This window comes from Panthera pardus, unplaced genomic scaffold (genome assembly GCF_024362965.1).
Source record: "Panthera pardus isolate Hobbes unplaced genomic scaffold, ASM2436296v1 HiC_scaffold_8, whole genome shotgun sequence".
Lineage (NCBI taxonomy): Eukaryota > Metazoa > Chordata > Mammalia > Carnivora > Felidae > Panthera > Panthera pardus.
The window spans coordinates 29,829,242-29,852,047 of record NW_026527013.1 but is presented as its reverse complement, the minus strand read 5'-3'; the positions used below and the strand labels follow the sequence as shown (position 1 = coordinate 29,852,047).

The window sequence follows — 22,806 nt, the reverse complement described above, 5'->3', positions numbered from 1 at the left end:
ACTGGGCATGGAACTCCAGGCAGAGCAACGGCTCTCACCGTGGAGTCCCAGCCCACGACTCACAAGACTGAATTATAGAACAATCCAGCAGGAACACCCAGAGGCTACCTGCCCAGCAGTTCCTGCCACCCGGATCCCCCGAGATCCCGTTTCTCCAGGTTCTCCTCTTATCCCCATCCTTCTAAAAGTTCAAGGACAAGTTGGGATAGGAAGCCATGCCTCGCTCTGGTCCCAGCACACATCTGCCTCTGAAGAGCAGCCCGTCTAGGGGTTCAAAGGAAAGTCTGAAATGACGTAGGCTTTTCTCTGGTCCACAGATACCTCTTACCCAAGCAGCTCTTTCTGCTGGCTCTTGCAGGCCCCGGAGGATCTTCACAGGTCCCCAGGAAGCTCCGGAAGAAACCTACTCTCCGTTAGACCGCGGGGGAGATGCCTGGAAATCTCCAGGTGGCGCAAATGGAGCTCAGATGCCGCGTGGGGCTGGGAAGAGCAGGGGTGCCCGCAGCCAATCATGGGAGGCAGGTGGCGAGAAAGCAAAGGTTAACTGTGATCGCAGGGAGAAGCCCCTGGAAAAATCTACAGCTGGCTGCAGGCTGACTTGTTCTCAGCAAGGATCCTTCTGCTCTGCAAAAAGTAGGCCAGCGTTCAGCCAGCCCAGAGTGTCCCTCTGCAGGGTGGCTTAAATGCAGGGCTCATCAGGCTGGGTTTCCAAGTCATAGAAGGTGGGCTGCCTAGGAAAGAAGGAATTGGCCCTGGGACCAGATTTATAAAGAGGCAAGTCTCCTGAGTAATGAAGACGCGTGTTAGCGAGCTTTTCACTGGCTTCCCCTGGTTTACTTTGATCCCCTCTTTTGTTTCCCGCACGGGCCTGTCAAGACGCAGGGCCAGCCTGATGCCAGCTCACAGGTAAGAAGACAGAGGCAGGCAGGTGAGGTGCACTCTGATGAAAAACCGTAACACGGCACTTCACGGTTTGTAAAGTATCTTCCTCACTGTGCCAGCCCATTTCTCTTGACCCCTCCCTCCACAATTTCTTGTTAGATAGCTATTTGCCAAGTCCCTAGTGCATGCCAGACGGGGTCCTAGGGGATGGAGACACAGCAGGGTGTCAGATGAAAACAGCCCAGTGCCGTGGGGCAGGCATCACGTAAAGGGGGAGAAGCAGACATAAGAACATGTAATTAGGATAAAATGGATGTGATGCTAAGGAGAGCCCAGGGGGTCTGAACAGGGGAGGAGCTGTCCTGTCTTTGGGATTCTGGAGGGGGCTCCTTGACACGGACACCTGAAGGGTGAAGGGGAGTTAGCCAGGCTGAGCGCAGGGGGAGAAGTGTGTTCTGGACCGAGAGCATGAGAACGAGGGGAACCATGATAGAGAGGCAGAGGCCACATCAGCCAGGCCCTATACGCTGAATTAGGAACAGGTTCTAGTCCCAAGAGGATTGGAAGCAGGGTTGTGAGCTGAGGCTTACAAAGATCCTATGTGCCACCCCTCCCTTGACATAAAGCTTTAATAGCAAAGCTCTGGTGAGGCTGAAAGAACCAGTCACAAATGAGAAGAATTTTGCTGGGCTCCAGCAGGGGGCAGCCCAGCCAGGCAATTATCTGGCTGATGGCCGGGAGTATCTTAAAAACCGGCAGGTCCTGTTCATGGAAAACGTGGCGGGAGGGTTGCATTACAGGCCACGTGTCCAAGTGAATTCAGTATCCTCCCTGGGAGGCCTATGCAAACCGGGTGAAGGTGAACTCCCAATATCTTATTTCTCTCTGTGCCTCTTGACAAAAAAGTACCCTTTGCCTGGGCTACTACAAGGTAGGCAGGCAGGGGAGGAGGCCAAATGCTAACACCAGGTCCTGTTCATCCTGAGACACTGAAAAGGATGCTGGGCCGAAACAGCCCCTCACACCCGTCTGTCACTGCGACACCCATTCCAGTTCCAACAGTCACTGGAAACACCAGCTCTGGGGCATCTCTGCCAACCTAAAACCAGTAAACAATGGCCACCCCAGAATTTCTCAGCCTTCTAAGTCCTGGTCTAGCTGTGAGGGTCAATGGCATATTCCGTTGCCCCAGAAATCTCATGTGTTGGTGGTTGTGTCTGTCCCTCCCTCATCCCCCACAAAGTGAGAGGGCAAGTTTACATCATGTTGTTGGGGAGCCTCAAATCTCAGAAAAGTCTTGCCAGAGGAGAGAATGGAGGTCTGCAGAGTAGGGGTCTTGAAGTCACAGCCGGCCTGGGGCCGGGTGAGGCTCAATCTCCACTTTCACGACTGAGTCATTCCTCTGACATCTCATAGTGCTTGCATGAGAATTTTGTTTGAGGGGGTGGGGAAGTGACCCTCATCCGCAACACCTTGCCGGGTGAGAGACCTCTAAGAAAATGCTGTCCTGACAGCAGCTGGATTTGTCCAGGTCTCTCCCCTAAAGGCCAGGCAAAAATACAAGTGCTGCTGGACTGCCATGAGAGGCATGATAAAGTTGACCTGATTGTCCTATTTACGGGATTGCTTTGTCCTCGTGGTACCAGGAGCCCGGAGTTTCATCCCATGTGCACACAACCATGTGAAACCGTGTGCCCTGTCCTCAGGAATTCCTCACTGCTCTCAGGGACACCATGGCCTTCCTGCCCACCCATGACCTCCTGCCACTCCCCACCACTGTGCTCCAGGAGCACCCATCCAACCAGGGACCATGCTGGGCCACAGTCCCACCTTTCCACCTTTGGCCCTGCCTTGCCTTCCCACTGCCAGGAATGCCGTTCCCGCTCTGCCCCGAGAAGCTCCCATTGCTCCCTAAATCTGGGTTCAGATACTACCTTCTCCATGAGGCCTCCCCAGGCCCTCAGTCTGTGCTATCTCTGGAAGGCAGAACAGAGTTTCAGATCACAGGTTCAAATCCTGGCTCTGCTACTTTCTATGTGACCTTTTCTTTTTTTTTTTTAATTTCAGAGAGAGAAAGAATGCACACGTGAGTGGAGGAGGAGCAGAGGGATTGAGAGAGAGAGAGAGAGAGAGAGAGAATTCCAAGCACAGGTCTCGATCCCACACCCTGGGATCACCACCTGAGCCTACATCAAGAGTCGGATGCTCAACTGACTGAGCCACCCAGGCGCCACTATGTGACTTCTAACCAATAACCTGAATCATTTTGGGCCTGGAGTTCTTCATCTATAAAAAGGGCTAAAATAACCCTGCTTCACGGGGCGGGGTGCAACATTCATTGCACCATTTCATTGGGAAGATACATTGGGTGCATTCATTCCCATTTCATTGGGAAGATACACACAGAACGCCTAGGAGTGTGCCTGGCATTGAGCAATGCTGTGCACCTACCCTCGTTCTCACCAACACCTTCATCATGCACTTCTCTTACTGCACACGCCACACTCCGTTATAACTGCTCTTCTCATTACTAGAAGGTCCCCGAAGGGAGGGCTGACTGCCATCTGTACGTGGAAGAACAGCAGTGAAGCTCTGTCTCCTACCAGCTGTGCAACTCTGGGCACGTGACTTAACCTCTCTGTGCATCAGTTTCCTCATCTGTGAATGGAGAGAATATTGCCTACTATGCTGCGGAGCGTGAGGATTATGTGAACTAGTGCATATAGAACACTTAGAAGGTTGCCTGGCAGCCATCAGCACCTTGTTGATGTTATTGGCGGGATTATCGTCATCACCATCCCTATCCTCTCCCTCGTCAACACCCCAGCAGCACCACGCGGATGCTGAGGGCTCCCTGGGTGTCTGCAGAATGTGATCCCCACGTCATATCTGAAAGCCTAAGTGGCAATCACACAGGAGGCTGCCTGTGAGAAGGCACAACCTCAAAGTTTGCCCTGAGATACGACCGCACCACACTTCTTGCTGCCCTTTGGGAGAAACGCCTGTCCCGCTGCCTGACTCAACCCGTGGCCCTCGGAGGACAAAGTCTAACAACACAGTAAACTACCAGAAACTACCAGGCACATATAACATGCTGCCTGGGCTGGATATACACTCTCTTGCTCCCATGACTTCTTCAGTCCCCTGACAATCTTCCCCATGCTACAGCCCCCAGAGACTGGAACATACTATGAAATTTCAGCACAACCAACAAACATCCTGCATTTCAGAGTCAGGCAGACCTGATTACAAATTCTGGCTCAGGCCTTTCTAGCTGTGTGACTTTGGATAAGTGACTGCCCGTCTCTGAGTCTCGGGTCCCACCCCTGTCAAAAGGAGACATGATAATGCTCATTCACCTCTCAGAGGACTTCTAAGGATTAAATGGATTTAATTCTAAGGATTAAAACCAATGTGAAGCAGATGATGCAAATTATGGCTAGCTAATTGATAGAGCCAGATGCAAGATGAAATAGGGGGGGTCCTGATTGAAAGTTATTAAGGAGTTTCAAGATGGGGGTGGGGGAGGGTGAGGGCAAGTACAGGGCCTTCTGAGCACAGGGCTCCGTGTGCCTGCCCAGGTCCCATGCTCCTGAAGCGGGCCTGACCGGTCACAGAGGAGACATCCTCCAGGGAACAGTCATTCTTCTCCTCCTTTCTATGAAACCCAGCACCAGTGCTGCCGATGGGGTAAAATCAGACCCTCCCGGTGGCTGGGAGCGGCTCACCTTCCTTCAATGCTGCAACTCGTGGCCCAGCTGCCTACTGAAAGGGCCGAGCCGAACTTGGCTGCCCCAATCCTGGAGAGCGTGCCCCCTCCCCGATGCTCAAACCCTGACGCCAGAAGGAGTCCAGCCCCTTTGGGCTGGTAGAGCTTCTTTCTGCTCTCCGATTTATCCAGATGGGCCGGTGTTCCCAGCAGAACCGGCCTTCGATCCCTGCCCTCCACGGGTTGTGTGAACCCGCAGCCCATCCGTGGGCCTGGCTCGGCGCCCCTCCCCCACTGATTATTATTGGACTGAGTTTGCTGCCAACATTGAATAAGCGATTCGGTTTGCATGAAAAAAAAAATCAACAATGGAAGCTCCTACCAGAAGTGTTTAAGGTTGGCAGCACAGGCCCGAATCCCCACACGGCAAACGTCAGCTGGAAGTGAGCAGAACACTCTTTTTCCAGACAGGGCATGTGTCACGAGTTTGCCACAGTCCTCACTGCTCCCTCATGTCACACACCAGACCTGCCGCCCTCACACCTGCCCCTGCTGCCAGCTCACTCTAGCCAGCCTAATTTCAGGCTGCAGGGGGGCACTCTGACCCGAGGAAGAGCAGAACAACACGGACTCGGGTAATTTTAAAGGGCCTCATCATCAAACGCAAGAATTATGGTGTAAGAAACTCCTGACCAGGATTCGGCAATCACGAACCTGGCTCAAGGGAAGAAGCTTTTTCTGTACAAGGCCCCTTTCCCAATTCAAGATTTATTTCCGAAGACATTTTATTTTTCAACCCATTTGAAACTGACCAGGCTTTGGCTCCAACTGTACAATGGTGCCCGTCCCCCTCCCCCACCCCCCATGAACTTGGACCTTTCCCATCCTCTTTCCAGAGCCGCATCTTGCTGGCGCGTGTGTACCAGGAAGAAATGGGACGGGGGTCACAACTTACACCCACCTGTCCCTGCAGCACCATGGCTGTGACGTGCAGATAAAGGGCTGCCAGGAAGGTAAGAAGACGGAGGCCAGGAGACGGAGCCTGCTTCTGAAATGCCTTCCCGATAAAACTCAGAGCAAGATGCAAACTAACCCTCTCTGAGCATTCACAGGAGCGAGGCAAGGATTAATGACCTCCCCGTATCCCTCTCTCCCCTCAGGTTTTATTTCAGCATCCAGGAGAATCTGAGTAAAGTGCCTCCATTCTGCTTTTTAAAAAAATTAAAAAAAAAAAAAAAAGAAAAGAAAAACAGTTTTCAGTGGCATATGTCATCACTGAATTAATGCTGTTTGCCTTTTACTGGCTTGGCTCCCATCCCAGTAGAAGCAAATAAAAACGGAGTACAATGTACTATAAATGCTACAGGCAGTGATACATCAGACGGACCCATGTGAAGCGCTTCCTACCCCACGGTTAGCGCTCACCCTCTGCAGCAGGACAAAACCCCTACGCTGTCAAGATGACAATGAGCTTGGATCCAAGGACCGCCATCAGGAGTACAGGAAAGTGGGACTCTTTCACCATTTAGGAAAGGTCAAGAGAAGGACAAACGGCACACTCATAATTCAGCCTGGTTCAACTGTGGGCGACTTGACTACGTTTGCTCTGGGTAACACCACTCATTAAAAACCACCCACATTTGTGAATTCAGACGCTTAAGAAAAAATCTATGATAAAAAAAAACAAAACATAAAATTTACCATCTTAACCATTTCTAAGAGTACAGTTGAGCAATGTCAAGTACATTCGCACTGTTGTGCAACGAACCTCCAGAATCTGTTTTTCATCAGCAAAATGGAAACTCAATACCCATTAAACAACAACTTCCCACCCCCCCCCCCCATTCCCCAGCCTTTGGTGTCTGTCTTTCCTTCTCCGTCTCTATGGCTTTGACTGACTGTAGGCACTTCGCGCAAGTGAGATCATATATTTGTCTTTTTGTGCCTGGCTTATTTCACTTAGCATAACGTCCTCAAGGCTCACGTACATTGTGACAAGAATCAGAATGCCCTTCCTTGTTGAGGTTGAATAACATTCCATTGTATGTAGATACCACATTTTATTCATCCATTCATTTGTTTGGGTAACAACCCAAATGGGCATCCCTTGGCTACTGCGAAAATGCTGCAATGAACAGGAATGTATAAATATCTCTTTGAGACCCTGCTTTCAATTCTTTTGGGTATATACCCAGCAGTGGGTTCACTGGATCATATGGTAAGTTCTATTTATAATTCTTTTAGGAACCACCATATTGTTTTCTACAGTGGCTGTCCCATTTTACATTCCCACCAACAGTGCACAAGCATTCCAAATTCTCTATGTTTTCGCCAACATTTTGTTATTTTCTGTTTTGTTTTTTTTTGATGGTAGCCAAGCAGATGTGAAGTGAAAAGGTGGCTGGTTTTTTACGGGGTTACAAAATTTGTCTTTATTCGTCTTGAGCCCTGACATCATCTACACCATGGCTGCAAAGACATGACTGTCAGTTACAAACACACATATTCTCCTGCAAGGGGCCCTGGCTCTGTGTTCTATTACCATGCTTGAGCTAGATTAGCGCATCATGTATTTCCATTTATATTACCACCCGGAGTTCTTGTGAATAAGCACTCCTTACCCCCTCACAGAGAGCTCCCTTCATCACAAACAATCAAACAATAGTCTGTCATGTCTATTTCAATTAGGTGTTGGAAAATTGAGGGTGTTTGATAAATCCCAGTTTAATTCTAAGCCCTATGAACAGGCTGGTCCTGATCTACCAAACCATCGCCATAGACGCTTTGTTGCCAACATCACGCGCCTCTGCCGTCAGCTGGGACACAGGCCGTACACCCTACCTTGTCAAAGACACCACCCCCTACAACCCGAATTCCCGACTCCAGTCTCTTTGGAAACCCACCCATTCTGGTTTCCCACACCAAGAGATACATAATCTGTCCTAGTTCAAAGATCCCTCAGTGGGGAACGCCAACGTCCAAGGGCCCAGACACTTTGTGGGAGGCGACGAAACCACAGCAGCACTGAGTAAACCCCTTGAAGCCACTCCAAGCTAATTTCCTGGGACACTCCTAGGAAGGTGATAGCCAAGAACAGGGGTGATCAAGATGATCTAGAAAACACCTCCGAAGAAAGAAGCCTGACCAAGAAAGCTAGCCCTGGCTGCAGATTGCTTTGGAGAGTCCATACAAGAGTCCATACAAGTGCTGCCGTAATTTTTTTTTTTTTTTTTAACATAGTTGTGTTACATCCTCTGCTCCCTCGACCTCTGTATACTACGGCTGGGTATCACACACATGATTTCTGCCCTATCTTCACGAGCCCTTCCTAGTACTTATTTTTGTCCTTAATTATTTCTTTCCTCAAGTATACTTTGAAAAGGAAACTTTGTATTAAGAGGATAAATCAGTTTCTCAACCCCAGCACTGTTGAACATTTGGGACCAGGTAGTTCTCTGTGGTGAGGGGAGAGTCTGTGTTAGTGTAGGATGTTCAACAGCATCCCTGTCTTCTGCCTAACTAGATGTCAGGAGCAGCCCCCTCCCTAGGTGTGACAACCAGAAATGTTTCCAGATATGGCCAAATGCTTTCGGGAAGAAGGGGGGGACAAATCCTCAATGGTTGAGAACCTCTGCTATCAATAGAAAACTAGTATTTTTTCTAAAATACACATTCAAATATTCACTTAGTAATCAAAATTTCATCTGAAATCATCTTGTGTTGCCCACTCGGGATAAGTCCAAAGCCAGAAGGAAGGGAGCACAGCTTGAGGTGGGTTCCCCTGGATCTGGGAGTCAGGGCCTGTGTCCGAGCTCTATCTCATCACATGCTGTGTTGCCTGGGCACGTTCCTTAGGCTTCTGAGCCTCGGTTTCCTCACTGGCCAAAGGTGGTAAGGACAGCACGGTCGCCCAGGTGCTACAGGACTACAAACACACAGCTTGGCTTTTAGCAACAGGCAACACCAGCACAGAACAAATGTGAACTGGTGATGTTACTGTTTCTCTAATCAAAGGTTTTCACGGCGGGGTTCCTTAGAGCTTGAGAGTTCCAAAGGGGGTTCCTTGGGGTTTGCCCAAAGGAGAGGAGGGGTGGCTGGAGCTTGGCACCCTTCACTCTGGCTCAAAGCAGAGAACCAGCCCAACGAACGGACCCTGACCTTTCTGAGCTCATGGTCTGGACAAAAGGAGGCCACGGGCCAGCTCTGGCCTGGAGACTGTGGAATGCTGACCCCTGAACCGGACCACCCTTTTAGCGCCTGGCTCAGGGCTGAAGCAGAGGAGGCAGCGGTGAGCTTTCAGTGATTGAGTGTTGGCACACTGGGGTTCTGAGCAGGAACAGTCTGAAAAAGGACTTTCCCTGATTCAAGGAAAGGAAAATGGAAAACCCTAGCACTAAACGATCACTTCATCCACCATGCCCACCCTGAAATGCTCCTGCTAGGGCACACGGTACTGCACACATTTCATCGCATCAAATGGTTACTGGGGGTGCCTCCACCGCAACCTGGCTGTGGCTCCCGAGAGAGGCGCCATGTTGGATTTCCATGCAGCACGCAACCCATCAAGGGCTTTCACACCCACAGAGGTCAGCAAACAGAGTGGCTGCACTGAGGCTTCTAATCCTTTGGGTGGGCCTCCAGGGCAGCGGTAACTATAGCAATCAACTCTATAAGTAGGGGCCAAGTACCTGTTCCCACCTACCCGGCCCAGGCATGGGTTTCATTTGGCCTCAGTGAAAACAAAAACAAGAAAGGAAGAAAAATGTGAAGATGTTTTAAAAATTGGAACTCACTTAAAACCTGGGAGATTCTGCACAAAGACTGGGAGTTTTGTCTCATGGGGCAGCCTCAGGGGCTACCACCAGCGGGAACTGAGTGAGGCGGCCTTCTTTAGAAAGGACACGTGCTCTCGATTTGCTGTGGTCCTTACTGCTCCCTAACGTCCACCACCTGGTCCTCTCCTCTCACTGATGACACCTGTCTGACTTCCACAGTTGTCTGACTTTGCCACTTCTTCCACAGAAGGACTCCCCTCTTCTCCTTCCTTGTGAGTCAGTACCAAAGCTGTAGCAGTCACAGGACTTAAAAAGAGGTTATTGGGCATCAGAGGAATTTTAAAAAAGCCTTTTGGAGATGTTGGTCAAAATACAACATAGTCTGTAACTTTAAACATTAATGCTTATGTCCAAGAGACTAAATACTGATTAAAGTACTTGCTTTTACTTTACTATGAAGAAAATATGAGACCAATTTAAACAAATGTACATGCAAAGTCTTTGAAATAAGTCAGAACTAACATGAAGATGATGGTGACTTTATCTAAAGAGCAAATGCCTTGGGGATGCCTAAGTGGCTCAGTCAGTTAAGCATCCTACTCTTGATTTCTGCTCAGGTCGTGATCTCAGGGTTGGTGAGTTTGAGCCTCTCATCCAGCTCTGCACGGACAGCACACAGCCTGCTTAGGATGTTCTCTCTCTCTATCCCTCCCTCCCCCTGCAAGCTCTCTCTCTCTCTTCAAAATACATAAATAAACAGTAAAAAAAAAAAAAAGATAAAGAGTAAATGCCACACTGGAGGAGGCAGACAGGGAAAGGCTGGGACGGCTGGAAGCGAAGGAAGGTCTTGGGGATCACAGGCTGATGTGGGGTCGTGGGTTTTACCCTCAAGTCACTCAAAGCCTTCATTAACCAACAAGCACAGAGTCCGACGTGGGGCTCAAACTCAGGAACCCGAGTTCTGTCCAGTTCCTAAAAACTCTTCTAGTTTGTAAACAAATATCTTTTTAAAAATTTTTTCATGTTTATTTATTTTTGAGGGGGGGAGGGGCAGAGAGAGAGGGAGACACAGAATCCAAAATAGGCTCCAGGTTCTGAGTTGTCAGCACAGAGCCCGATGCAGGGCTTGAACCCACAAACCGTGAGATCATGACCTGAGCCAAAGTCGGACACTCAACCGACTGAGCCACCCAGGTGCCCCTCACATATTTCTTCTTAAACCAGGGGTTGGCAAATGCTGCCTCGCATACCAACCCAGGTCCGTTGGGTCTGTTTTTGTAAACGGTTTTGTTGGAACTCAACCACATCTGCTCACTTACATATTGTCTTTGGCTACTTTTGTGCTACCTGGCCGGGTTGAGAAGTTTCGACGGAGACCTGTGGCCCGCAAAGCTTTGAGACATGAACCTTCCCGCTGAAGGGAACTGGTGAGGGAGTCACTCTGGTTTTACCGGTTTGGGGGCAGAGGCAGAGATCCTGGAGGCCAGTTTGAATGCCAGCTAATTGGGGACCGAGGTCTTGGCCTGCTCCTTAATGTCCAGGGATGATTACAAAAGAAAGACCTGCACGGAGCCTCCTCAGAGTCACCATTGTGATTTTGTGGCCTTTGAATTATAGACAGCTCCTCTCCTTCCTTATGACTGACAGCAAGAGTGACTTCATTTATCTGTACCTCTGTCTGCACCAAGAGCTCCTGTTATCCCCACCTTCCAGACGAGAACACTGAGCAAAGACCGCCTGAGGAGCCAGAGTGAATACGGGGCAGACACTACTAGGGTGACGAGCCTCCAAAAGCCACTCTGCCATTGCACACGTGGACACTGACGGCGGAAGCTGGGGACCCACACACGTCAGCCCTGGGGCTGGAAACACAGTGCTCACCATCTGTTTCTCGTCCCTTTAGCTGGAATCTGACTCAGTTCCACTCACCTGGAACGTGCCCCAGGTCCCCACTGCTCTCCAGTCTTCTGAGCTGTAAACACTCCCAACCTAAGCTCTCAACAGTCACCTTGATCAGAAGGTGGGCAAAGACATGTTCAAGAGGAGCACACTGTGAATACTACTTTGTTGGAGCCTTTAGTCCACAGGCGGAGCTGCTCAAGTTTGAAAATCCGTTTTCAACAAGGTCCACCACTGGTCTTTGGAGAAACCCCATTGGTCCAAGCCACCCCTGCCATCACCTCCTAACCGGGCTTCTAGTGTCCGCTCTCACCTTCCCTGTGCAATCTCCACAGACAGGCCAGAGTGGTCTTTCCAAAAGGTTAATCAGATGAGGGGATCTCCGCTGAAATCCATCACTGGTTTTCCATTTCAGTTAGAATCAAATCCTCAGCACGGACGATGAGCCCCCCTCCTGGCCTGAGCTCTGCCCATCTGTGAACTCATCCGTCATCCTTCCTCCCAACTCTCACCACTGGCCTGCGGATAGGTCTTAAACTGCTCTAAATGAATCCCCACGTTGGGTCTCTAGACCGTCTATCCCTGCAGCCTAGAACGCTCTCTGATGGATCTCTGCATGGCTACCTCCTCACCGCTCGGGTCTCTCCACTAATGTCATTCCTTGACCACTCGATGCCGTACTGCTCCCCCCGCCCCTCAACTCTGGCACTATTTGAAGTTATGCATTTCTTCCTTGCAATATTCTCAAGCTTCTCCACTAAAACATAAACCCCTGGAGAACAGAAGCCCGCCTTGATCTGTGTTCTATTCCCAATGCTTCGTGCAGTGCCCAGAACACAGCGGGTACTCCATAAATATTTCTTTAATATCTTCAAATGCAAGAAATTCTGTTTCACAGCCATTCCTAGAGGGAATGTCATGATTCATGTAGGAATGGCTTCAAACGGCTTTATAAGTGGCCCAGTATTTCCTTCACTCAACTCCACGGAAGGCTACTCTGTACCTTTCCCTAAAATCAAGACAAACTGAGCAACACCCATAGGAAACCCAAACTTCAAAAAACGAGTCCATACCAGCTTTAAGGAGGAACGTAATTCAAAACATGAAAATTTATTCTAAGTTGTATCTTAACATACGAGATCTCAGCTTTAGATGAATTTTAATGTTTACAAGTGCAAAAGCAAATAAATATTTACCAGTTGCTTTTTTTTTTTGCACTCTTATAACTCCACAACAGCTTAGATGCAAAAAAAATTGTTGCTAAACATCTTGTAGTCTGGCAAAAAGAAGAATTTCTTATTAAGAAAACCCCTCACAACAATAACAACCCCTCATGCTCATGGCTGCCTCGCGGAGATGAACAGGATGGTTCGTTAGGATCTGAGCGTTGGATAGAGCAGCACATCTCACTGGTCAGGATGACGGGGAGCGTTGCCTCACGGCGGAGGCCACGCCAACCATGCCCTGCTCTCACCATCCATGAGCTGGGTGATGCATGCAGCAAACAGGGCTCTGGGACAGAGAGCCCTAATCTCCGGGCTCGGACGGTGAGCTATTAGCAGCCTGCTGCACGCTGGAGGGTCTCAGGCTTTTGGTTTCGACGTGAATGTCACTTCCCCAGCTGGGCCTATTTTGGTTAAGAGAGGTCCCTGACCTCCTCATGATTCTTTTCAACGGCACCCTGTTTATTCCCCCTATGACCGTTTCACAGATTCCAATTTCAGTTGGCAGTTTCCTGGCTAGCTAGCGGACCTGCTCGCTTGCTGTGTTGACACCCTGCTTCCTCGCTTCCCCGTGGGCGCTCTAGCTGAGTGCCATCGTCGCTGAGTCCTTTATACAGTGAGCCTCAAGAGGCAGAGGCTGTGCTTACCTCGGTTCGCACCCACCCAGGGCCTGGCACCAAACAGTCAGTCCATAAACACAGGTGCTAAATGAATACAGAATGAAATCTTGGGGCGCATGGGTGGCTCAGTCGGTTGAGCGTCTGACTTCGGCTCAGGTCATGATCTCGCAGTTCGTGAGTTCAAGCCCCGCGTCGGGCTCCATGCTGACAGCTCAGAGCTTGGAGCCTGTTTCAGATTCTGTGTCTCCCTCTCTCTCTCTGACCCTCCCCCGTTCATGCTCTGTCTGTCTGTCTCAAAAATAAATAAACGTTAAAAAAAATTTTTTTTTTTAAAAAGAATGAAATTTTGGGGCGCCTGGGTGGCTCAATTGGTTACGCGTCTGACTTCAGCTCAGGTCATGATCTCACGGCCTGTGAGTTCAAGCCCCGCATTGGGCTCTGTGCTGTGCTAGCTCAGAGCCTGGAACCTGCTTCCAATTCTGTGTCTCCTTCTCTCTCTCCCCCTCTCCCATTTGTACTCTGTCTCTCTCTCTCGCAAAAATAAACATTAAAAAAAAAAAATAATGAAATCTTAAAGAGGGGCTCCTGGGAGGCTCAGTTGGTTAAGCATCCGACTCCTGATTTCGGCTCAGGTCATGATCTCGTGGTTCATGGGTCTGAGCGTCACAAGGGACTCCACTCTAATAGTGCAGAGTCTGCTTGGGGGATTCTCTCTCCCTCTCCTTCTGCCCCTTCCCCACTCACGCTCTCTCCCTCTCTTAAAATTAACTTAAGAAAAGCAAAAGAATGAAATCTTAATGAATAAACTTCTTAAGATCAATGTCTTTTTTAATTCATTTACTTCACCGTGTCCAAGTCCTCGGAGGTACTCTGAGGTAAGTGGATTTTACCAGCAAACAAACATCAAGGCAAGACTTCCTCGAGCAACAATAAGAGGGAAAGTCTTCTTATTAGAACAAACCAGAGAGCAGCAAGAGAGACAGACAGATACAGGCACACACACGTCTCTTAAGCCAGGGACACATACACTTTCAGGAATATGAAGTTCCCTATCCCAGTTTTTCTTAAAGGGGGAGACTGCTCACAGCAGCATGGAGCCTCACAGGAGGACGGGGCCACTTACCTGGATTGACAGTGATAAATTTGCTATCCTCGGAAAATCTGTCCCCTCGGGACACGGGCTTTTTCGATGGCATCTGGGGCCTCCTGGGATCACTCCCTTCAAAATGCTCCTCTGTGACTGTGGCGGGCACTTGGGTGGAGGTGACCGAGCCGGGGTCCAGGCCCGGGAGGGCATCCCTCCCATCATCGGGCCGGGCTGTAGGGACAGCAGTGCGGTCTTGCCCGTGCCCAGGCAGAGTCTGACGCCCACCAGCCTCTGCAGTCCTGTCGGGAGACGAGGGGGTGGGGGTGGGCTCGTCCTGGCTCCGCTCCTGGGTGGCGTGGGTCACCCCGCTCTTTTTCTTCTCGGAGTCCTTCTCCCCCTCCTCCTCATGCTCCCGCTCTCCGTCCTCACTCTCGCTCTCCTCATCCTTTTCCCCTTCCTCCGCGCCCTCGCTGTCCCTGGTGGGCGCCGAGTCGCCGTCGGGGCCCGGGGAGGCCAAGGCCTCTGTGGTGGCTAGGACGGGCCTGCTGGCCTGCTTGCTGGCAGAGGCAGCCGTGGGCAGGCGCGTGGGCCACACGGTGCTGGGGAAGGACGGGATGCCACCACCGCTGAACCCCAGGCCCGCCAGGAGCGTGCTGGTGACCACCGAGGCCACGGTGGCCTGGCTGCCGCTGGAGGAGGGGCCCATCCCGGTCGCCATGGAGACAAATGAGAAGGGGATGCCGGACGACGTCCAGGTAGAAGACCCCGAGCTGATGGGGGCCATGTCGGCCGAAGAGGCAGGAGACGCTGTGGGCTTCAAAGGGTCACCCGGGGAGGTCAGGGGAAGGGACAGAAGAGAAAGCAGAGCCATGTCAGTCATCAGGATTGGGAAAAAGGCCCTGCTTATGACCCTCAGTAGGTTTTTGTGGTACCAAGGCTGACATGAGGTGGTCCGTGGTCACGTGACCACCTCCGGTCTCAACAGTTTTACAATCACTTTGAGCGCATTAAAAAATTCAACTAGCGTATCAAACCAACTCTTCACCACTTTTGCTTAGGAAGAAGCTCAGTGAGTGGCAAAAAAAAAAAAAAAAAGAAAAAAAGAAAAGTAAGTACCATTAAAGTTGGTATAAAGACCAATATCCGCTACGTAATAAATTAGCAACATCAGATGGTCACATGATCCTGGGCTGACCCTGCAAGAGGCAGGAGTCCCTGCTCTTTCGTATGTATCACTGGCTCTCATGGAGAACACACAGCAACCAGGTCTAGAAAAGCCCTCCAGGGTCTGGTTCCTCCGTCTCAAAGTGAGGAAGCGGATGGACAGAAAGGGCACGTGGCTGTCCACGTCCGCAGTGGCAGGAGCCACACTCAACCCTGCACGCTCTGGGAAGTGGCTTACAGCCCTGCGTCTTCCTCGTGGGTCCTGTATAGCCGCTGCCACTTCCGGAGTCTCTGGGTCTATCCATGGGGACCTCTACGCCCAGGTACATGAGGCACACAGGATCATCACCCCATTTTCCAGGTCAGGAGACCAAGGCACAGAGATGTTAAGGGCTAGAGGCAGGGCCGCCTGTGTTCAAGCCTCAACTCATTCTTCCCACCATCCTAAACTGGGGCTTCTGTGTGAGAAGCAGATAACAGTATCTTGGAAAAACAAGAAATGTTGCTCTAAGTTACCTGTTTTAGTTCTTATAACCTGGTATAAGCATCCAGAATGCCATCCCCTCACTCATATAGTTCAAAACAATACAGCCAGAGCCACTTTGGTTCTTTAACGTTATCACCATATTTCACTTGGGAAACTTTGTAGTCTAAGGAAGGCCAATGTTAACACATGTTCGTTTCTAATGCTAAATGCCACATAAGACAAAGCATCCAGGACATAGAGGTCAGATGGTCTGGGCTTGAGTTGACAACCTCTTGTCTGGGTGATGCTGAGCACATTGTTTTAACTCACTAAGCCTCAGTTTCCTCTGTAAAATGGAAACAGTAGTAACACTAGTCTTACAGGATGCTGCAAGCAGTAAATGAAATAATAAAATCATCTAAAACCCAGGGAATGCTAGTAAATTTTAGACTATTACTGTTATTACCAACACTGTGATTGATATTATGATTGTTAGTTACACTAGGAATGGGAAAGCTTAGATATTAATTGAGGCTCCAGAAACTTGCAAATCCACGTAACTCTGGGGAAATGACAAACTCTGAATTGTAGCATATGTTCAACGAAGGGCTTGCAACAGACCTTTTGCACTCATTTGCACTCTTACATTGTATGATCCCATAGATTATAAATAATTTAAAATATGGAGAGTTTTTACCTTGATAGGAACTATACAGTACAACACAACAGCTTTAACTGTCGCCAAGCTTCTTTTCATAACACATTGAATTATAAAGAGGGAGAAATGTGATTTTTTCTGTATTTTCACCTCTTCAAGAGCAGTTTAACAACATCCTACTGCCACCTCGTGGTCACGGTTTTAACTGCATTCGAGTTAACAACCAGCCAGGACAAAGCAATTACCGTTTGCTACTTACCACTCCTGTTTTAACAATTCTGGTCCCTTGGAATATTCGGGTAGTGTTAGCTGGGAAACAAAGAAATTACATTGTAAACAATATAACTTTTTTTTGTTGTTCCAATAAAACTTATGATTTACATATAATTTTCGCATGTCATGAGATATTATTCCTTTGTAGATTTTTTCCCAACCATTTAAAAATGTAAAACCCTTCTTAGCTTGTGAGTCATTAAAAAACCTTTCACAGGGCTATGTAGCTTGCCTGCTGACTCTTGTCTTACGGTATTAGTTAAATTTTTTAAAAAAAATTTATTGTTTTCTGTTTTGAAGTAAAACTTACATAAGTAAATCTACAAATTTTAGGTGTACTGTCCAAGTAATTTTCTCTATAAACACCTATGTAACTACCACCCATATTGAGACATATATAGATGTTGGCCAGCACTCCAGAAGGTTTGCATAAGCCCCACACAATACTGACCCCACCTTTCCAAAAGGTAACCCACAATTCTGACCTGTGTTTTGTCTATCTCTGATTTCATATAAATGGAATCATTATTGCACTGTTCCTACCTATCATCTTTCTTTTCAAGTTTATTTATTTTTTTAGTAATCTCTGTACCCAACTTGGGGCTCACACTCATGACCCTCAGATCAAGAGTCACATGCTCTTCTGACTGAGCCAGCCAGACAACCCCCCTACCTACCATCTTTTTGTTTATAATTTCCTATATTATCAGTTCCGTGATTATAACGTGAATCCTGAACTTATTATAGTTTACCTTAAATTAGTATTTGTACCACTTCCTAAAAACACAAGAACTGTACAATAATTTAACTCTATTTGCCTGCCTCGCCTTCTGTGTGCTGTCATATATTTTATATTTTATTTCTACTTCAGTTTTAAAGCCCCGTAAGATACCACCTTCATTGCTTCATTGCTTTAAATTGTCAAATTCTGATATGACCCGCACAACATTCGTTCTGATGTTCGTTCCTTCCTGTGGTTCTGCCTCTTATTGTTGTTAAACAATATAACTCTAGAAAATGTTTAATTGTGGTAAAATACACATAAACTTACCATCTTAACCGATTAATTTTTTTTTTTTTTTTTTAATTTTTGAGAGAGAGAGAGAGAGACAGAGAGAAAGAGAGAGAAGGCTCCATGATCAGGGCAGAGCTCAACGAAGGGCTTGATCCTATGACCCTGGGATCATGGCCTGAGCTGAAATCCAGAGTCGAATGCTCAACCGAGCCACCCAAGTGCCCCATCTTAACCACTTTTAAGTGTGCAGTTGAGTAGTGTTAAGTATGTTTTCATTGGTGTACAACCAATCTCGGAATTTTTCATCTTTCAAAACTGAAACTCTGTACCCATTCACCCCTCTCCCAGCCTCTGGCAACCACCATTCTATTTGATGTTTCTATATGTTTGACTACTCTAGATACTTCACATAAGTGGAATCATATATATTTGCCTTTTTGTGACTGGCTTATTTCATTTAGCACAAGGTCTTTGAGGTTCATCCATGCTGGGCCATGTGTCAGAATTTCCATCCTTTTCAAGGCTGAATAATATTCCACTCTATGCACACACAGCATTTTCTTTATCTATTCATTGTTAGTGGACACTTGGGTTGCTTCACTACTGTGAATAATGCCAAAGAGTCTAATTAAAGAAAATAGCAAAGTGCTTCTTTGTGGTTATCTCCAAATAGGAGTGTTATATAAACTAAAAGTTTGCTTCCTATATATACATGGCACTGAAAAATCAGAAAAAAAAAAAAAAAAAAAAAAAAGCTAAATACCAAAGTATATAATATGCGTGTCTGTTGTAAGTTTTTACCTAAACCAGGAGTGGCAAACGACTGGCATAATTTTTGTTTGGCCTGCAAGCTTTTTTAAAACTGAACTTGTTGCAATAGCTTTCAAACTAAAAATCCCAATTTCCTGCTTATCCTGTAAAGTCACAATATTCAGTAAAACTGAACTCTCCTCCCTGCAGGGACCGAGCATCCCTCAGTGGATGGTGGATGTAGGATGTCCAGCTTCCCGTTGATAACCCTCCCCGTGTCTATACATGTGCCTTGCACGGCCCCAGGGGCACCTGAGTCTGCAACCCCCAGCCTAATGACACATTCATTTTGCATAGGTGGAAAGTCGAGATGAACTCTCGACTTTGGAAAGAGATGCATAGTGGGAAAGAGATGAACGTGGAGTACTCACCTCCCTTCGTTAAAGCGGGTCATCTAGAGACCTATGTCACCTGCCCTTTACAAAGGGCTCTGATTGAGGCCCAGAAACGAAGCAGCAACTCAGCACACATACTTCTCATTAACGTTTGACAGTTTCTACCGGGCTGGTTCAAGCTGTGGTGACCAGGAAGTTTCTCCGGGACCGTTGGTACCAGAAATGCTTAACCTGGCACCCATGGGCCCAGGGGGATTCAGGGACAGGAAAAAAAAGGCATCTGCCTTTTCCCACCAAGCTCTCACTGACGTGAAACCAAGGCTCTCCTTCTGCCATGAGAGCAGCCAACACATCTCAGCAGCCCCAGCAGGACTTGTGACTTTGTCTCTGACTTAAGTCAGGGATTTTTATACTCCCTTATAATTGTTGTAGCTATTCTGCCACATTTATGTTTGTCGCCACTCAGACATCAAGGTAGCAAGCCGACCCAATGCTTGTCCTTCGATGCCTTAATAAAAAGAGGAAAAAGCATATATGACTATATGCCCAAATTTGTTTAAAATATTTTGACAACTGTATTTGAGCTTAATTGGTTCCCTCTTCTGTGTATTTTACTTATTTAAAGTGATTGTGAGATGGGATCCATTGGCTTCAGGCTGCCTAATGGGTCTGTGGCTCAGAGAAAAGCTCAAGAACCACTATTTTCTATGACCGTTGAGAACTGCAGACAGGCTTTGAACACGAAGCAATCGATCTTTCCACCTGTTTTTGTTGAATTACGGGGGCCATAGGGTAATATTTAGGGGTGGTCTGTTGCTATGTATAAACGATCTGGATTTGGAATAAGAAATCAAGACACTGCTTAGTGGCCAAGTGTTTTTTCCTTGTTGCTGTTGTTTTTTTTTTCTGCAAGTTACTCGACTGCCTGGAACATCATCTCTCCATCAGTAAAATAACACGTACCTTACAAGTTGCCACTGCCATGGGGTCAAATGAAATAACTTACTAACTTATGGGAAAAGGCTCTGTAACTGTGAGCCATTCATGGATACTACTTGCTATTATTACTATTATATTTGTCACACTCAAGTAAATATGTAACACTTAATAGTGTATTTACCATAATGTAAACATTCCAACATGGCTTCCTCATGCTCCCAAACCAGACGTAAACTTCATCACTGGGAAACCTAATTATTCTGAACCAGGCCTCTGTGAAATTCCTGAAGCTTTTTTCCACTCCCTTTTAAGACTTGAGTCCTAACAGTTGATCAGTTTTGCACGCTGGGCTCCACTGCTCACAAACGCATCCTTGGCTCTCAAGATGAGGTGTGCTAGCCTCCCTGAAGAGTTAGTTCGTACGCTGCTCACCGGATGCCTAATTTAGGGAAGACGCAAAAGCCACTGTGGGGAGGCCCGGAGGATCCACACCCCTCTGTCAATGTATAGGGACAAGCAACAATATAGAAAATGAGGAAACGCACGTCCACCTCTGAACAAAGTGAGTCTTTCTAGACAAAGGAGACATTGGCCATTTCCAACAAGTCTCTGTGATCAGACATGTTAAATATTCCATGCTTGGAATTTATAGCTGACAAGGCCTTTTTGAATTACATTACATTACAAACATTTAATTTTTCAAAGTCCACACAGAAGCCAGCAAGCTCAGGGGCCTATTAATCAGGACAGGCAGTTCTGCAGATTCTAGGTTCTTGGTCGGAGCACACGGGAGGCCTAATCATGATTTATGCGTCCAAAGTTCCAGGGCCCTGGCCTCAGCAAACTCCCACTGTGGCCTCCTATTCTCTCTCCCCTGGGCCGCACAGACCTGGCTCTGGCCTGTGGACTCTCGTCAACACAGGCAGAGGGGCCAAAACACGCAGGGCACAGGGGGTCGCGTGAAAAAAACACAGCGATGCTCATTTCAATTAGTTTAAATGGAAGGATGACATAATGTGAACACTAGCAAAGAGTATTTAAATGCTAAATGCCAAACTGTAAAGCTAGAAGGGATCCTTAGAGGGAATCTAAAGCTGGAGGGTTTCTTACCCTGAGTTCACCCTTTCTTTTTATATCAAACCTAGTACTAAGGTGATATTTATAGTTGGTACCAGGCACTCTGCTAATTATTTTACCTGTTTCACCGTACGCCATTCCACAAGGTCCCTGTGAGGTCGGTACCTTCGATACCGCTGCTTTTCGGACGGGGACGCTGCAGCTTGGGGGAGCTAATAACCATTCTCTGAGTTCCAGAAACACCGAGTGGCAGGTGGACTCAAAGCCGGGGCCCTCACTCCAGGGCCCCAGCTCTACACCAGTGCCTCTCAGTCTTCACTGCACATGCCAGATGGGCCATCCGCTTAGAACTGAGATTCCTGGCCCCACCATCAGAGATTCTGAGGTAATTGTTCAGGGAGAGGCCCATAAATGTGCATTTCTCACAGGCTTCCAGATGATGCTGATTGATGTTGCTGGTCCAGGACCTACGGGCTTGATGGGGTCCCTGAAGTTGTACGCAAAACTCTGGATTTTTCTACGGGAAGGGTCCAAAGACTTCATCAGATACATGACTCAAAAAAGTTAAGAGCCGCTGGCCTGGGGCGTAGGTTTCTCTGAAACTGAGGATCCCAGGTGTGAAGAACCTTACCAGTGAGGACCTCAGCCTAGCACAGCAAGGTCCAGTGCCCTGGTCCCTCCCGCCATGTTGGTCTTGGTGCACGTCCCCAAACCAAGTCACCAAATAAAGTCACGAAATAAAGTTTCACTGGAACCAGGACTGGGATTAGGTTGGGGCAAGTTAAGACAGAGTGGATCCTATCTTTATTTAGAATTTGTGTATTTTGTCCACGAACATTTTGCACGGATTTTGCTTCCAAAAAGAGTTCTGGTAAAATACAACATACCTTGAGTACAGAGTTTTTTTGTACTCTTAAATTTTGCACAAAGGTAAATGCTTCTTTTGACTCACCCTAGTCCTGACTCTGGAACGTTCTACCAGACCCTATCTCAGCTGGAGCATAGAGCTATTTCTCCAGAAACCCAAGGATCCTGCAAGCAAAGGCTCATTTATGTGGCTTGTAAGCGAGAAGGGCATGCTGTAGGAGCGCCTGGGTGGCTCAGTCAGTTAAGCATCCAACTCTCGGTTTTGGCTCAGATCACAATCTCACGGTTTCACAGGTTTGAGGCCTGCATCAGGCTGTGCACTGCCAGTGTGGAGCCTGCTTGGGATCCTCCTTCTCTCTGTCTGTCTCTCTCTCTCCCTCTCTTTCTGCTCCTCCTCTACTCATGCTGTCTCTGTCTCTCTCAAAACAAATAAACTTAAAAAAAAAAAAAGGAGTGTGCTATATGTTTGGGCTCTAGTTCTTAAGAGAATAGCTAAGTGAATCATGCTAAAAATCCAAAAGCGATATTCCATAACACGACTAGGATGTGATTTTTGTGATGACGCAGTGTTAGACAAATACTTGGCTCCCCACAGTTGGAATATGACAATAATAATAAACAAAATAATCAACACTCTGCTCTTGTTCCCCGTCTTCTGGCCTCTGAAACCCCCAACCTAAAAGACAGGCTTCAATTCCTCAGGCTTTTCAGGCATGATTTAAAACTCCATGTTGATTCTTAGGCCAGGCTTATTTCTTCTGACCAGGCACGTTAAGAAGAAAAAAGATAAATCATAACAAAGGAGGGGTGCAGGGGCACTTGGGGCCAGAGAAGAGGGGAACTGGCCCTACCTTGAAAGAGCATTGTCTGGCTGAAGTCACTGCGCATGTCATTCCTACAGACGGCTTGGACGCGGAACAGGTAAAGGCTATCCGGTGACACGTGGCTAATGGTGGCTTTCTGCAGGTGAAGAAAGAAAAGGCAGTGAGTTGGTTTTGAGGGCTGGT

At 47.8% G+C, this 22,806-nt stretch overlaps 1 protein-coding gene across 4 annotated transcripts in view; it reads right to left on the bottom strand.

Moving 5' to 3' along the window:
* Window positions 1–22,806, bottom strand: part of PTPRG (protein tyrosine phosphatase receptor type G) — a 712,041-nt gene that overhangs the window by 85,816 nt on the left and 603,419 nt on the right. For all 4 annotated transcript variants that reach the window (XM_019469870.2, XM_019469872.2, XM_019469869.2 and 1 more), the window contains 3 exons: window positions 22,651–22,759; window positions 16,743–16,792; window positions 14,232–15,009 (listed from right to left, as the gene is read on the bottom strand). In XM_019469870.2, coding sequence (XP_019325415.1) covers window positions 14,232–15,009; window positions 16,743–16,792; window positions 22,651–22,759 — 937 coding nt within the window. The remainder of the gene's footprint in view (window positions 1–14,231; window positions 15,010–16,742; window positions 16,793–22,650; window positions 22,760–22,806) is intronic.